Here is a 16,698-nt window from a genome sequence, read left to right as displayed (position 1 = left end):
TTTTTTTTTTTTTTTTTTTTTTTTTTTTTTTTTTTTTTTTTTTTTTTTTTTTTTTTTTTTTGCTAATTTGCACAAAAAAAATTGCAATATTACTTAACCTCTCTTAAATGTTTCAAGATATCAGTGAAATGTGGGAGAAAGTTAAAAGGGTGTAGAAAATCTCAATTTCTATTGAAAATCTTAAAAAGAATTTCTATTTTAAGATGAGTTTTGAAACGTTTTTTAAGGAGTATATTGCAATTTTCAATAGTATAAAGGTATTTTTTGCCATATAGTTTTTTTTTAATATAAATTTCCTTGTTTTTATTCAAGCGTGTACAATTTACTCTCCACTTATAGCCATGGATTTGCATGCAGAATCCGAACGCAATTTACTAATGAAAACTTCATGGATATTTGTCGGCCTTTTTAGTACTTCAAAGCTACAACTCTAATCTGTCCATTTTTTAACTTTCTTAGTTAGGTATACTATGCTTGAATCTATCATTTTTACAACGAACCCCATTTCGGACAAGATTTGAATGTCAATATCTGTTTTGTGGTTGACGAACTATAATCTATTGTTTCTTCTTCAGCATCATAATATTTGCTTTGTGCATTTTATTTAACCAAATCCATTCTTTAGGACAGCTCCCTTATCTTCCATGTCAAACAGTTCTCGTTTCTTCAACAGACAGATCGCTTCAACAACTGTCTCCGAAGGAAAAAGAAATGGAACTGAGAAGAGAATGACCTTGGATCTTCATTCTCTATTGCTCTTCATTAACCGAAATCCTTTGTTCGTAGGAAACTAACGAGGATCAACGGTCGTCACAACCCATCTATCTGAAAATCATTTAAAAACACGTAGAGAAGGATATGAAAACCAGGGAATCATTGATTCTGGAGGGCGAAGATGCCGCCAGGTATTCCCATTCCCTCCCCCCNCCCCCCCCCCCCCCCCCCCCCCCCCCCCCCCCCCCCCCCCAAAAAAAAAAAAAGTTTAAATCCTCCTTTGATTATTGATCTGTTATATTTATTTTGTTATAATCGATTTTCAAATTTATGCTACAACATTTTTAATTTCTGTTTTTTGTTTTCTAAAATATAAATTATTTGACTAATGTTTGATAACAGTTTTCTGCTTATTTATTTTGAATAAAAACTGATTGTTTTTCTATTTCATGAAATGGTAATTTAAGTCTAAAAACAAAAGACAAAGTTATTAAGCCTTTGTTTGAAAGTTATCATATTTCCAAAGAGTTTCTAGTGTGTTTGTCATTTTAACTTCTTTTATTTTATATCAAAGTTGAGCTTTTGAGCTAAATCATATTTTCTTTTGAACGAACCTTTTTTATTCTCTTCACATTCCTTATTTGATCACGATTTCAATTTTAGTAGATAACAAAACAGAAGGGTAAATCCTTTTTCATAATTTGGGTTGCCTCCCTTCTAACATATTTTTCTTCAAACCATCTTTTCTTCCCTTGCGACTTCTATCCATTTGACCGCATCTTCTCTCTTCTCTAAAATTTTACTCTTTCAACCTTACCTTCTTTTAATTTTAAAATAGAATATCAAATTGACACTCTTTACTCTTAACTATATTAGAGACAAAAATAAGTTGGGGGCGGATTGGTTAGAAAAAATTAAGTAAGGTAAGTTAGTGGGGTATAAACTTAAAATAGAGTTCTCCCTGGCGTCGATTTAAAATAAATAAATAAACATTTGAAAATCTGAATTTGGTCTATAGAAACCTGTTTTTTAGTTTTACTTGCATATTTTAAAATGTTTCTCAAATTTAAATAATATGCCTACTCAACTTCAAATTTTCTCTTAACGTACGTAAAACTTGTAATTGTGTTCTAGTATATTTTAGACAAAACAATAATAATCTACTACATATAAATGAAAACTTTAAATCTAATCAAACTCGAAGGCTTCGTCAATAAATAAATTTTGTATTTGCAATTTTTTAAAGTAATATGGTAGTTAGGGAACCTAATTTTTTTATATTTGAAAAACGGAATATGGTCATCGATAGACCTATATTCTTAAAATAAGCAGAAATAAAATAAAATATTTTTCCTATAAGACATGAATAGATGAAGTACTTTTGGGTTCATAGAACTTTATTTCTATTAATCAAGTTTTAAAATCCAATAACACTAGCTTACTACAATTTCAAATAGCTATTGACTCAGACATGACGCGATCGCATCAACTCACGGAAACAAATAAAGTGGAAAATCTTTTCGTTCTATTTTTAATTCAGTTTTCGATCACATCAAATATCTACGATTTACACTCATTTTAAACAATTTTCAATTTTTTTAAAAAGTAAAACAATGTCATACTCATCTGATATTTTTCATTCAATGAATGATATGTTTTTTACAAATTCAAAAATTAAAAAAATCACCAATAAAGGTTTAAATAAGATATACAAATCACGAACAATTTTCAATTTTGTTAATAGTTGTTTTTTAAAAAATTATTCTGGTTTTCCCCTAATTTCCCCTTTAAAACACTTAAATTACTAGTTAAATTCTAAAAACAAAAATAAGTTTATAAACTATTTTTTCTTTTAATTTTCAAAACTTGGCAAGAGTAGAAAGTGAATAACAAAATCCAAAAACTTATGGACATAAATAGTGTTTATAAATTTCATTATTAAGAAAGAACGTTTTATCTTAATAAAAACAGTTATTTTTTTTATAAAATTCAAGTGAATGATGCGGAAATAGAGCATTCACCTGACAAAGAGCAAGACCAAGCTAGCAATCGACAATATTTGTAGCACTCGTACGGCCCTTCCCTTGGTTTTACACTACTGCTGCCGCTGTTTTCCTTTGGGTACGTAGGGGGCAAAAACGACATTTTCAGCTGGCCCACTCAAGAAAAATTTACAATTCAGAAAATAAGACGTTAGACTTGGAACTAGACCACTGAACATTGAAATACCCCTCTAGAACTCCAAATTCAAACTCCACAAACAAATTTTTGGACTCCAAATAACATGCAAAATTTGGTTAAATAAGTACTAATTATTTAACACAGAACCTTAAAAAGAGAGCAGGGCAGAAGTCCACAAACGAATAAAGTTTCCTCGGCATTTTATCCATAATTGACCTGCCGAAAGGATCCAAAAGAAGGAAAATAATTAATAAGTCAGATACTCGATTTCTTTAGTATTTAAATTAATCTCTTACAATTTTTCACAATTTCCAATTTTACTCAATATTTGATTGCTCTTATAAGCAGAAGAGATATTTTTGTAGCCTCTCTGTTAAAATATTCAACAAAATTAACACATTAGGAGCAAAATTTATGATCAACCGGAAAAATAGAAATCGACTAATTTTTACACAAAATACCCCTAATACATGCAATTGGTTTTAATTTGCCCATAATGTTTTAATAAAAAATTAACTAAATCAGTGAAAGAATGGAAGGTGGAAGTATGTTACTTGTATATTATCGCTGTCCACGAGAAGCTGCAGTGTACTCTCAAAAGTTCTTTGTAAAGATCTCCGAGTCAATTTGTTGTATGTTTGGGAAAATCTGTTTTAGTCTGGCAAAATAGTTTGGAGTCTTTGCCTGCAAAAAAAGACCATCGGTTGTCATGAAAACGCGAACAGAAAGATCCATTCAATATTTATGGCTGACGAAATAACTAAGATCAAAGATTCCGTTTCATAGCAGCTATTTAGTATTTGATTTAGAGTTTTTTGAAAATTAAACTTATAAACACTACCCTACCTATAAGTTTCGTTGTTTTCGTCTTCCCTTTCTACCCAAGTTTTTTGAATAAAAAATAATATATCTTTGTTTTTGGAACTTAACTAAGAATTCAAAAGGTTCTTACCATTGTAGGGAAAGTAAGAGAAAACAAGCATACATTTCAGAAACAAAAAAAAAAAAAAAAAAACAAAATCATTATCAAACAGAACCTTAAAAAGTCTAAAATGCCAACCCCCGCCCTCGGAGAGGCAAAATCGCGGTTTAGAGGAGTTGCAGGGAAGATTTGTATTATTTTAGATTTCTACGGCTTCAAAACTGACAAGAAATATTCAAGCAGCATATCAAATAAAATGCTAATAAAGGAGTTATAGTGTTATATACACATATCTAGTACGAAAATTGGATTTCATTTTCATCTTACAAAAACTCTTTTATTTAAGTTCGCAGGATAGTTATAAGGAAATGAGATAACAATTTCAGATATGGAAAGCAGAAGAGGAAGCTAGGATGCCAAATCAAGGAATTGAGAAGCATAGAAAATTTATGATAGTTTTCCCTCAGAAAACTATCATAGCTGAAATATGAAACATGAAGAAACCTATACTTTTCCCTCAGAAGTCATAGCTGAAATATGAAACATGAAGAAACCTATACTAAGCCCCAAAGATATCATCATCACACTATTGAAGCGCCAACAGTTCAGAAACTAGAGGTCATACTGGCCTTACCAAGTTGAAAGAAAATTTTTAAGTTATGAACATTCTTGAGTATGGAAACTTACACATGGATTGTTCTCAAGGTAGATGGTTGTCAGTTTCTCTCTTGAACCTGCAACATCCTCAGAAATACTTTCAAGTGATTCAATTTGGTTGTCGTTAAGCCATAAATCTTCTAAACTGCAAACATAGATCCAGTGAAGGTTCAAGATTATCACTCTAGGAAAGATAAGCATGTTGCATAAGATGAAGCTAGGGAATTTGTGATACCGTGTCAGTTTTTCAGTGCCACTCACACTCGTTAGCTTATTCGATGAAACATCCAAAATACGAAGATTGACTAACGTTGAAATGCCTTCAATTTTTGAAATTCCATTATGGCTCAGATATAGTTCTTCCAAAGCAATACAGCCCTGACAGGTTGGGAAAAGAACAAAAAAGTTGTGGAGAGTGCAAAGCAGCGATTGAATACACCAGGATGTTTATTGTGCAAATTGAAACAACAAAATTCTGTCATAATCAAGTACCATACCTCAAATCCTGTCATTGAAGTCAAACGGTTGCTTTGCAGACTAATTTTCTGGAGACATCTTAGTCCACAAAGGTTTACTGCCTTGATCCGGTTACGCCCTAACCATAGCTCTTGCAAATTCACTAAGTTTCGCAAGTTCTCCATTACCTGTAAAGCAGTGTAGAAACTTCAATCACAATGTTATTATCCAAAAATATTTGAAAAATAACAAGTCTATTCTGGAGAAACAAACTAAAATTTATCTGTTTGCTTCTTCAGGAGAGAATGCCTGTATTATTTTTAAGTTTTTTTTCTTTCACCATGAGCATTGAGCCTTTAACTACAAGTAAAGAGTACCGTGTGAAATAAAGTAAAGCACGGATGATCATATATTCACCTTCCTAAGACAAATAGTTATATAGAAAGCTCTGACTAGAAGCTATACCTAATATTCATACTGTGAGATAACTGATACAATAAAGATTTTTAACAAAAGATATAGAGAGCAAACCCGCAGTCTATTGGAACCAAGCTCAAGAATCTGTAACTGATGGAAGTGATCTAGCTCTTCCATTTTAACAACTTCATTCTTAGATACATATAGTTCCGTCAGTGAATCGGAGACCTTGGACAAGCCATGTAACGAAGTGATTTCGTTGAAAGAAACATCAAATACCAAAAGCCTCTTGAATATGCTCGCATCAGGAATTTTCGTCATTTGATTGTCTCTGAGAATAAGTTCCTATAACAACGAATATAATAATAAATATAGCAAGGTCTTTCATTATTCTAGAATTGCTTCACTTAAAGGATCGTCGAGCAACATTTTCGATGATGTGATTAAGTTAGAACACTCACCGAGCAACATAAGAACATAGATATATCTTTAAAACTCACAGACGCATNCAGCAGCAACAACAACAACAACAAAAAAAAAAAAAAAAAAAAAAAAAAAAAAAAAAAAAAAAAACGTAAAAATAGATCTCTGCATTGTAATTAGAAGCAATGTTCCGTCGATTCTGATTTAATTTTCTAAAAAACGAACGAGGAACGATTGAATACCTCGAGACCTGACAGAGCGTTCCAGCGAGAAAGCGATTCAACCGCAGCATCATTAATGAGATTCTGACGAAGAGAGAGCTTCTTCAGGTTCGAGAGCTCTCCAATCCGAGAGTCCAAACTCGAAAGTCGATTTGCCGTCAGGTCCAATTCCATTAAACTCGAAGGCAACTCAATAGAGTCCAGGTCGTGGAGCTGAAAGCTGGTGAGATCGAGAACCGTAGAATTGAGATCATCTACTATCATCGGATCATCCTCCTTCGATTCCAAAACCGACGATGATTCGTATACAGCGTCCATGCGAAACCTAGAAATCCAGACGGCAAAGAAGATTGAAGCTGAAGCTTGTTTCGCAGAAAACCGGAGCTTCTGCCTGTGTTCGATTAATTGGAAATGGAGTTCTGAGTTTGCGTTCAAGAACCGCTCTCTTTCAGTCTTAATGGTGTCTGGGTTCCCTAGTCTTAACTGTTTGGGCCCAATTCACATGATGGGCTTTGCAAACAACTAGGCCCATTAAGAAAGGCCCAAATGTCTTCTTTGAGGCTGGGCCTGTTTGTTATTGTAAAAATGGAAAAATATAATATTTTAATATTAAATCGAATTTACCAAATGACTGAAATACCCCGACCATTTTAAATCTAAACAAAATAAGATCCCTAAAATTAAATTTTAATTGTAAAACAAGATAAGATAAATTAATTTTAATTTAATGCACGATAAGATCTATTCATTTAAATTTTAAATTAAAGAAATTTGATTGATATTATTATTTCTCGATACATACCTAAAATTATTATGTATTAAAAAAACGAGATAAAATTTATGTATTAAGAAGTGAAATAAGTTTTTAATACTTATAAGTACGTTTTTTATGCATTTAAAAATTTAATCGACCCATTTAATGTCCTATTTTAGATTTTTTTAACATATTTTATTATTTTAAATTGACAATAAAAATTTATTTTAAGATTCATGTACTAAGATAAATTTAAATATTTGAATTTAGAAAAAATAAAATCAAATCCAAAATACATCTTATTGTATTTTACAAATGCGTAATTCTTTTGACGAAATAGTTTGAAATACGTATAGATTTTGCATTCTTTTTCTTGTCAAATCAAAGGTATTAAAACCATAGAATAAAAGGCATGTGGAAACAAGAGAACCGTACTTTAGAACATTTAATCAAATTATTATTTATATATACTATATAGTTCATTCAATTATATATGATTATTAATCTAACATGTAAGAATTTTAAGTCCACGCAACTTAAACTCGTCGAAAAATATAAATTCAAATATCTACCTAATGTATGAATATTAAATGAACATTGATTGATAAGTGAAAAAGACTTGCCGGTGACTCATTTGATATACTTGATGTGAATTGTAAAGATTGTGATTATCGTATATTTGATTGACGTGTATAAACTAAAATGATATTATACAAAAACAATCAATCACAAAAACGCCTGATTATCGAGGTAACAACAATAATATATGTTTAAAATATTTGAATTATACTTAAATTGGTATAAAACAGGTTAGTTCAATAAGGAGACTCGACCCTACTGGATCATTATTAAGTCGAGTTGATACGTTGACTCAAATATGATGAGCGAACTCATATTTCCAATCCAACATCCTCGATTGAGAAAAATTTTAACTTCTTTCGTGATTCATGAAATATTTATCGAAAACGTAAGTTCCTTCGTTATTTTTCTGTAAAACAACCCAGCTTTTTCCATCCACTTTCCATTGACGATAAATTAATTTTCAATATCAAAACCTTACGCGTTTTTTCATTTTAGTCCTTATATTTTCCAAATATCCACTTTCCATCGATGTGGGAGACACTCCTCCAATCCACTCCTTTAGAGCCTAGCGTCAGAACTGGCACACCGCCTCGTGTCCACCCCCTTCGAGCTTAGCCTTCTCATTGGCTCTGTCACCATTTATAAGAGTCCGAGTCCACTACTGTCAAATATTATCCTTTTTGAGCTCCCTCTCAAGTTTTTTAAAACTGGTCTGTTAGAGACAGGTTTTCACACCCTTTTGTCACAATCGCACTCTTGATTGCAGTAGACTTGCGATTGTGTATTATTCACTTTCCAACGACAAGTGAGCTAAACCAATTCGTTCTTACGTCGCCTACGGCCAAGCGGCATGCTCAAGCCTCTGGCCTCAGATTAAGAGAAGGTTTTAGAAAACGAGGGCAGAGAGAGATTTTTGAAAGAGACGTCATATAAGCAAGCAAGAGAGTAATAACAACGACTCACAGGACATAGCCTTGAGTAGGGAGAAGTTGACCGATATGATATGGATCTCACAATAATATTTAGACCAATCAATATTAGGGTTTTGAAACATTCATTCTAGCACAAATATCGAGAAAACAATATTTAAATAAAGAAAAAGTGACCATTCAAATATTAATACAACATATTATAATCAATAAATCTTTCAAATTTTATTTTTTATATTGCTAAAGTGAAAAGTAAAAATAAAAAAAAATAAAAAAATTAAATCTTTATTGATTGCTTTAATTTTTCCTGGCCATATAATTAATTAATGAAAAAGCTAGGAATCTGTAGCTAATGGAAATAGCTTTACGAAGAGTTTCTAACAAAAGTTTGACTTTGGGTTCCTCTTTAGAAGCATGCTTACCCAAACAATGATGATGTCCCATATGAGTAACAGTTTTGGGGTTCTCTTTTAGCCTGAAAAAGTAACGCTTTAGTGAAAGAGCAAATTGTTATCCAAACCTTAATTGCTCAATAATTATATCATAATGTTGCATTAACCCAAAAAAGTATACTTATTCATGATGGTTTTTTGTTTTTTCGCCATTTATTTAATTCATTGTGATTGGGTTGGCAGGTGGAAGCCAGTCCTTTATTATTTGGATAATTATTATTACTTTTTATACCGTTAATTTCTTTGTATTATAATAAAATATCTTATTTCGTATTTATAGAATCTTTTATTATTCCAACCATGACTAATAAATATTGAAAATAACTAAATTATTAATTTTGATATATTCTCGTAAAATTCACTCTTATAAGATTCAAACCTAAAAAATGTCTTCCTCTTTTAGGCCAGTCTTTTTTGTTGATCTAGAGGTGAAGGGAAGGAGGAAAGCAAGCCATCTCTTTATTAGTATATACATTTAGGGCTTCTGGGTAGCGTACCCAGTCACACCAGCTACCTTATTGGCCCACGAAGGTCGGTTTTTGAAAAAGATATTTTTAAAGTATGGCCTTTAGAGAAAGATGAAAGGACCTAAACCGAGATGATTTTCATCTTCATTGAGCAATTATACAAAATTCATCGATCCTTAATCTTATAACTTAGATATCAAACCAAAAGGACCTAATTTCGAGGCTCTAATTTAGAAAATTTTAGTAGCTAGTAGACAGGTGGAGGGACGTTGCTATATTAACCCGTTAAGTTAAACTTAAAATTTTATTGTTGTAGCGCTTCTATGAAGGTGGTACTGCTTTCTATATTTATTTCAACGTGACCTTGTTATGTCATTAATGAATTTTCGTAGAATGAGACAAGAATAAGAGACTCAAAAAATGCCTCGGGATCCTTATCTTCTACCATCGATAAAATAAATATTAATTTATTTACGGATATTCAAAATAAAAAAACAGAATTTAATAGCGAAAGTGAACCGGCCAGCTAAACGGTCCTACGCCCATTCTTGCTTTATTATTAAAAAATTAATATATATTAAATACATATTATATATACTGAGTGGGAAAGAGAAAAAAAAAAAAAAAAAAAAAAAAAAAAAAAAAAAGAAAAAAAAGAAAACTGGTCTCTCTCCACAATTTCACATTCAAGTACAGCTTTCACTCCCATTATTGTAGTGGCTCCAAATCAAAATTTCAAAATTGGCTTTTTTTTAATTATTATTTATTTATAACACCAATAATAATAAATAATTTTGTCTTTTATTTTGTCCACGACCATATTTAATTTTATTAAAAAAAATAGAAATGGCTTAATATTTCAGAGTATTTTGAAGAAATTCTTTTATTTGTATATAATAATAGAAAATCTAAATAGATTAAATTTAAAATAAAAAGTAGAAGTACAAGTCGTTTCGTGGGTTGGTTTTCATTTCAAATATAATTAAGCTCTTATTTTTATGATCACATAATATAATATATCAACTTTCAATGTCGTAGGCCGCCGTAATTATCAAACTCAACGACGTCGTTTCACTGTTTAATATTTTAATTTTGTTTTGTTTTTTCTTCCGAAAATTAATGATTAATAGTTCTATGAAGGAAGACTTATGGGCAAAATCAATTATAGTTATTATTGTTGCTGCTGCATGGAAATTTTTAGTTGAGAAGTTGATTGTCCTAAATTTGTTTCCATTAATATGTCGACCGTCATTTAATATGCTATCGAGTATGGTAGAGGATATAATGTATTTATCTTATAAAATAATAATGAGCTTTGAATAAATTAAGGGTCGATGGTTCGAAATTACTCTTAATATTTTAAAATATTACAAAAATACTCTTTAAGCTTTTAAAAAATTTATTAATACTTTAAAAAAAAAAATAAAAACTTAAAATATATATTTAAACTTTTTATTAGTACTTATTTTTAAAATGTTAACAAAGATTATAAATAAAAAATGGAAATAATTGATCAAATATTAGTTAGGTAGAATAATTTTAATAAAAGAATCAAAATAATTGAAATAAATAACAGTCATGATGAGATTAATAGACCTTTATCGGATATATCCAAAGCATTAAAATAAAACAAACTCAAAGCGACGACGTCATAAATAATTCACATAACACAAAGATATAAAATGAGAGAATTTCAGTTCAAAGGTTGTACTAAATATTTAATACTATTTTAAATAGCAGTAAGTCATAGGAAATTTATTGTATTTATGCGATTGAATTATTTACAAGATTAATAATACAATTAAAGTATTATGTTCATAAACTATAAGGTATAAATATTTGAATAAATAAAAATTAATATTTAAGTTTTTCCGAAGCGTAATAAAACGACACGTGTCATTTTGTTAGGTTCTGAAATTTAATCTGCCAACTTTCTAAAGCTGGCTGCCGAGGGCGGCGTGTGGTATAAAACGCAGCGGAGAACATTCTTTAAGCTTTCATTTATTTCTATTTAGTTATTTAGTTATTTATTTTTATTGGATATTATATTTTGTAGCGCTTGCAATGCATTTAAGGTGGAAAATGAAAGAAGTTGGGTCAAGTCTCTCCCCTATTGAATTTGAATATTAAATTTGTCTTCTACTTTAACAAAACTATTTAGTAAATTGGGAGTAACTATTTATTCGGTTAGTTTATTCAATTTCGCATTGAGTATTAAAAGTTGTTAAAGTTAATTAATTATTATTTTTTTAATCCATCAAGTTTTAGGGGTTTAATTTTATTCCTTGGACATTTATTGTGACCCATTTATTATTTATTTATTTATTATTGTTATTATTTTTTTGTCATAAACATATAAAAGTTTCATACGAGTTGGAACTAAGGGAGGGTTAAAATGAATGTAATTCCCCATTTAATTTTTAAAAGATAAATGTAAATAGGATGCATTAATATTAAATGGAATGATATTATCTTTTTATTATATTTAATACAAATGCTTGTGGTATAGGCTAATCGGACTTCAGTCTCACCAACTATTTCATTATCTATCTCTACAAAATGCTCTATTTATTTTTATCGGATCGAGGGGAGATTCCACCCAAAAAAATTCCCGGTGGAGGGAGCCACCGTAGTACCGTACAGAGGGATCCACCATGCCAATCGCCGAGAAACCTGACCCACCAGCGCCCCCACAAACCGGACACACAGCCCCAACACCCCAGGAGAGTGGGGCAGGACTCGCATCATCCATCTTGTCCACCCCGAAACTCGTGAAGAGATGACCGAATCTGCTTTGCGACCGTGGTCACCGAAACCAGAACCGCGCCACCTCCTTCGGGCTCCCATGCAACCGGACCCAAAGGGAATAATCCAGAGCCGTCCACTGGTTCCTGTCTCATAAAAACGAAGCAACATTAGGATCGATAAAATAACCCAAAAGCTCCTTGACGAACACACTCTTCCACGTGAAAAGACACTCCGGTTCAGAAATGCCTTGTTTGTTTTTTTTTTTTTTTTTTTTTATTAATAGTATTTGTTAAAAAAAAAAGTAAAAATTAGATTCCCCTTCGTTTAATTCTTGTATTTCCTTTTTCCTTAAGGCACAAAAAAGGAAAATAAAAAACAAATTTGCACTTTATCCTTCTTTCATGTGTAATTTGTCACATGGCCTGCTACTTTAGATATCTTTTGTTATTATTGTTTTCTTCTTTGAATCCGAGTGGTCTCCATATTAATTAATAAAATTAGGCTTAAAATATCATTTTAAGTTCTATTTTAGTAAGGATACTTTTAAATATATAAATCTGTCCGTATATTTTTAGTTCTATATATATATATATAGTTTATATAAACTTCCCTTTATAAATTTTTAAAATATATTTCTCATTGAATGAAAATTAGTATTATTATTTTAAAAAATTCAATACAAATTAAGTATAAATGGTTAAATATAAGATGTGTTAAAAGTAAATAAATTAAATTTAAACCATTGAAAACACAAAACTAAAATGGTAGAGAATTCAAGTAAGGAAATTAATATTTGAATTAATTTTTTTAAATAAAGTTTTAATTAGTTAAATTATCACTAGGTTGAACTATTCGACCTATAATTTATAATACAATACTATTCGTCTTATAATTTATAATATTATTATATTAGTTTATTTTTATTTAATTTTTTAAATTTTAAATTTATGTCAAATATGTACTAAAATGAAGGAAAAATGTCTAATTTTTTTTTAGATTTTTAATCCGGTATTTAATTTAAATTATATATTTGATAGAAGCTCCATCACTTGAACATTTTTTTAAAATTTTATTAATTTATGAAACACAAATTTAAAATTTAAAATTTATTAAATTTATAATTTTAATTTTTTTAAAAAAAATTCTATTTTGGAATAAAATGATGGGTGGGAAATTTCAAGAAGCTAATCATCAAAAACTTTAAAACTTGGAGTTCATGTCACCTAGTAACTTGATATTTGGGCAAAGGTGGTGGATCATGATTTATGTAATCATTGGGACACATCAAGGGAAGTCCAACTTTTTTAATTCATATACAAGGGAATTTCATTTTAATTTGATTTCAATTCTTTTAAGGGGGGGAAAAAAAAACCCCCAAGAAATATTAGCCTTTTTATTAGATATTTTATTTATTTGTTTTGGCTATTCATAACGAAATAAAAGACAAATCTCACACCAACTCGCTCGATAAGCGCGTGTAAAACAACATTAACTTTATCGAGCTTCTGTTTCTTAGTTGAAAACACGCGCTGTAAACGAGATTGGGATGATATTCCTCACTATGTACCATTAGTTCCCTTTATATATCCCGCTCGGATCAAGTTCAATCTCCTCAAAACAGGAAAAAATTAAAAAAAGAAATCAGTTCTCTTTCTAATTCAGAGCGAGGAAGAACAAGGCGGCATTATTACGCATTTCCTCTGATTTTCTGTTTATTTGTTAGCGATGGAAATTGAGCCGATTCGGCCGGCAGTGAAGAAGAAGCTATGGAACGTGTTGAGAGCGGTTGTGTTCATGTTGAGGAAAGGGCTAAACAAAAGCAAGATTGTGTTCGATCTTCATTTAATGCTCAAACGAAGCAAACTCGCAGGAAAAGCGATGGCAAATCTCGTGGAATTTCATCACGGATCTGCTTTCAGTTGCCAAACGATTGACATCGCCAATTCCTACATCTCAACGCGCGATTACGAATTCAGTTGCAGTAACAGTCCTGCGTATCCGTTCCGTTACTTCAACAAACATCGAAAACACCAAAACCGCCATTATTTCCCCAAATCTTACCGCTACGACGATTTCTCCACCGTTACGGCCGTCCAGAGAGTTCTTGATATTCTTCATAGCGATCAGAAATCTGAGGCGTCGCCGTTAGTGCCGTTGCCTGGATTTGGAAAGAGTCCGCTAGTTGTACGGCAGTTGCGTGTTACAGATTCACCGTTTTCTCTCAAGGACGACAGTGACAGTCAGATCGTCGATAAAGCAGCCGAGGAATTCATCAAGAAGTTCTACACAGATCTACGGCTGGAGAAAAGCTTAGCAGCTTATGAATCGCCGTTTCGGAACACACTGTGCCGATGAAATCGAACTCTTACAGCTTTTCCGATCGGCGTTTGGCGATGAATCTGCTTGTTGTTTACAGTTACACATCGCCATTAATGAACGTCGAATTGACGTGTCTAATGGCCTCGAGAGACGTGATTGATTCTCAGCCATGTCAGTTTCAAAGCTCAAGCAGTTTATATCTATAAGTTTGGATAATTACTTCCTTTTTCTTCATCTTTTACTTTTTTTTTTTTCTTTCTCAAGTAATTTCAATAAATTTTAGTTGTGAATCTTATTTAAGTTTTAGAGTTTATGTTTTAATTTAAGTGACATTTCTTTTTTCATTTTTAGTATATAATATTTCAGGAAAGGCTATGAATCTGAGACTAAGCTATCGGTTATATAATTTGTTTGTGAATTTTAAATTATTTTAAATTATTATTAAATGGTTAATTAGCCTTAATAATTTTTTAACTAAAATTTTATAATTATAAGAATAATAGATGTGAGCAGTATTTTTTTTTTCTTTTTGAGTGAGCGGTGCATAGGTTCAAACACATCCAACCATGGTAGACTTATATATATATATTTTAAAATTAAATATTATAAAATTTTAAATTTGAAATAAAAGGTTCAAAGTTTTAAAAATTGACATGTAATATTAATGAAAATCGACAGAAATTTTGATTCCTTTTGTTTCATCCACTAGTTTTGGATTAAGTAGAATAAATGGCTGAAGTGATATTATGTGAATCATTTGCTTACATTTAATTTGAATATATACCATTTATTGCTTAAATAATTTAAAAGAAAAATAAAATATAGTTATATTTGGTACGACATTTTATGAATATTTTATCATTCGTAATATATGATCATTTATCTTAGTCTGATCTAAATTTAGGACTCAGCTTTTTGGTAATGGATCGATGCTCGTATAGCATCATACTTTAAAGATTTCTCTATATACACTTAAAAGCTATCCCTTTCTCTTTCTCGGGTACCCCATATGTTAAGATTTCTCTCTCTAGGTTGCTTTTTTCATGGTTGTTGAAAGGTTGCCTTTGAGATTTATTATAGGTCTCTTTGTATAGCGATGTGTGTTCAATTTGGTATACTATTTGCGGTTCTCGTTTCATACCTTTACGTGGTTACAAGGTTATATGTCTCCAAACCTATTAAGAATTGAAGAAGTAATATTGAATTGATTTGACTTTATCGAGTGAGTCATAGATGCAAAATAATATAGTAATAGCTCGTTTTGTCCTCCCACTTGGCACAACTACTTATGGTCATCAACTCGGAGTGCTCGAGTTGAAATGCTTTTACTAACTCGAACAAAAAAAAAATTATTTGAGTATAAAACACGACAAAAGTTTGATCTGAACACGTGTATCTTTTTTGACACGACTATGGTCTTACTTTATGGAATAATCAGCGTGCATATATTTTTTTACGAGTCAGGTGCGTTATCATTAACTCTTTTACAAAGTTGTCTTTTTTATTCATTATCGTTCATAATTAACCAAATCGAACTTTTGTCATTCAACATCTATTTTATTATTAAATATCTGAATTTATTAAAAGTAAATTATGGAGAGACCCTTAATGTCTTGGCTTTCTGCATGTAAGTGTTAGTTAAATTTTATAATTTAAGTGCTAAAAGTTTAAATTTTTGCACTTTTAATTATTACTCATTAAAAGTAAGATTAGACATAATAATTATGAGTAAACAATAAGCAACAATGTAAAGGTAATTAAGGTTTTTTTGACCTCTCACTCAACATGAGTGTAATTTAAGTTTTGTCTAAATTTTGGCAAAAGAGGCAATATTTTTCTCCTCCTTAATTCCTTAAAATTGACTTAAATTTTGGTAATATTTTGGTCGATTGATATTTAAATTTTGAAAAATATAAACTCATAAAAATTAATATATAAGTATATATAATATAATGTTTAAAATATATTCAATTCGAAGACATAAAATTTTCTAGAAAGACTCGAGATAAAACCAGCTTTGTTTGCGACTGATTTGGGTAAAATAGCGTGAAAGTGAAAATGAAATTGGAGAAGTGGGCTGGTAATCGAGCCCATTTGCTCCAATCAGATAGAAGTTATTGGGCCGATCGTTGATGGGCTGATAGTCGAGCCCATTTACTTCATTCAGCTAAAGAGGCTATTGGGCCGAGTTTGCTGGGCTGGTAGTTCAGCCCGTTTGTTTAGCTATATTTATATTATTATATATTTTTGTCTATATTTTAAGACCCTCGGGATGTAGCTCAGATGATAGATGGTAGAGCGTACGGAAATCGATACCTTGCATTTCCACTAAAAAGAACAATTTCTGTAAATTAATTTTTAACAATTTAACCTTTATTTTAGCAATTTTCTTAAACTCCAAAAACAAAAAAAGAAAAAGAAAAAAAAAAGAAAAAGAAAAAGACACTTGGTTGGCG

General features: G+C 30.7%; 3 protein-coding genes across 5 annotated transcripts in view; 2 read left to right on the top strand and 1 right to left on the bottom strand.

The window, feature by feature from the left end:
* Positions 1–930, top strand: part of LOC111493813 (SNW/SKI-interacting protein-like) — a 5,715-nt gene extending 4,785 nt beyond the window's left edge. For both annotated transcript variants that reach the window (XM_023143684.1, XM_023143683.1), the window contains exon 4: positions 787–930. The gene's annotated coding sequence lies outside the window, so the exon portion shown is untranslated. The remainder of the gene's footprint in view (positions 1–786) is intronic.
* A 1,827-nt stretch (positions 931–2,757) lies between these two features.
* On the bottom strand, positions 2,758–6,435 carry LOC111493850 (protein phosphatase 1 regulatory inhibitor subunit PPP1R7 homolog). Of its 2 annotated transcripts, XR_002720070.1 has the most exons (8): positions 6,013–6,435; positions 5,462–5,692; positions 4,972–5,118; positions 4,710–4,852; positions 4,505–4,619; positions 3,450–3,579; positions 3,043–3,111; positions 2,758–2,865 (listed from the first exon to the last, which is right to left on the bottom strand). XR_002720070.1 is itself a non-coding variant. In XM_023143747.1 (7 exons), the coding sequence occupies exons 1-6, from the start codon at positions 6,307–6,309 to the stop codon at positions 3,490–3,492; spliced, it is 1,023 nt and encodes a 340-aa protein (XP_022999515.1). In that variant the 5' UTR covers positions 6,310–6,435; the 3' UTR covers positions 2,842–3,111; positions 3,450–3,489. The 2 variants fall into 2 exon arrangements, 1 of the variants encoding a protein (XP_022999515.1); XM_023143747.1 differs by having other exon boundaries at positions 2,842–3,111.
* Positions 6,436–13,648: 7,213 nt separating this feature from the next.
* On the top strand, positions 13,649–14,278 carry LOC111493479. Its single transcript, XM_023143185.1, has one exon. It carries the CDS (start codon positions 13,649–13,651, stop codon positions 14,276–14,278), a length of 630 nt encoding a protein of 209 aa, XP_022998953.1.
* Positions 14,279–16,698: the final 2,420 nt, after the last annotated feature.

The sequence above is a fragment of the Cucurbita maxima genome, unplaced genomic scaffold, assembly GCF_002738345.1.
Source record: "Cucurbita maxima cultivar Rimu unplaced genomic scaffold, Cmax_1.0 Cma_Scf00019, whole genome shotgun sequence".
Taxonomy (NCBI): Eukaryota; Viridiplantae; Streptophyta; class Magnoliopsida; order Cucurbitales; family Cucurbitaceae; genus Cucurbita; species Cucurbita maxima.
Note: the sequence above shows the minus strand (reverse complement) of the source record. Positions and strands in the feature narration are given on the sequence as shown.

What these genes read in the sequence shown, in the direction of transcription:
- LOC111493479 (XM_023143185.1), top strand. Translation starts at nt 13,649, where the DNA reads ATGGAAATTGAGCCGATTCGGCCGGCAGTGAAGAAGAAGCTATGGAAC.
- LOC111493850 (XM_023143747.1), bottom strand. Translation starts at nt 6,309, where the DNA reads ATGGACGCTGTATACGAATCATCGTCGGTTTTGGAATCGAAGGAGGAT. An exon ending in CTTCAATGACAGGATTTGAG is followed by an intron (nt 4,853 to 4,971) that starts GTATGGTACTTG and finishes CCAACCTGTCAG; the next exon opens with GGCTGTATTGCTTTGGAAGA. An exon ending in GGCACTGAAAAACTGACACG is followed by an intron (nt 4,620 to 4,709) that starts GTATCACAAATT and finishes CTATGTTTGCAG; the next exon opens with TTTAGAAGATTTATGGCTTA.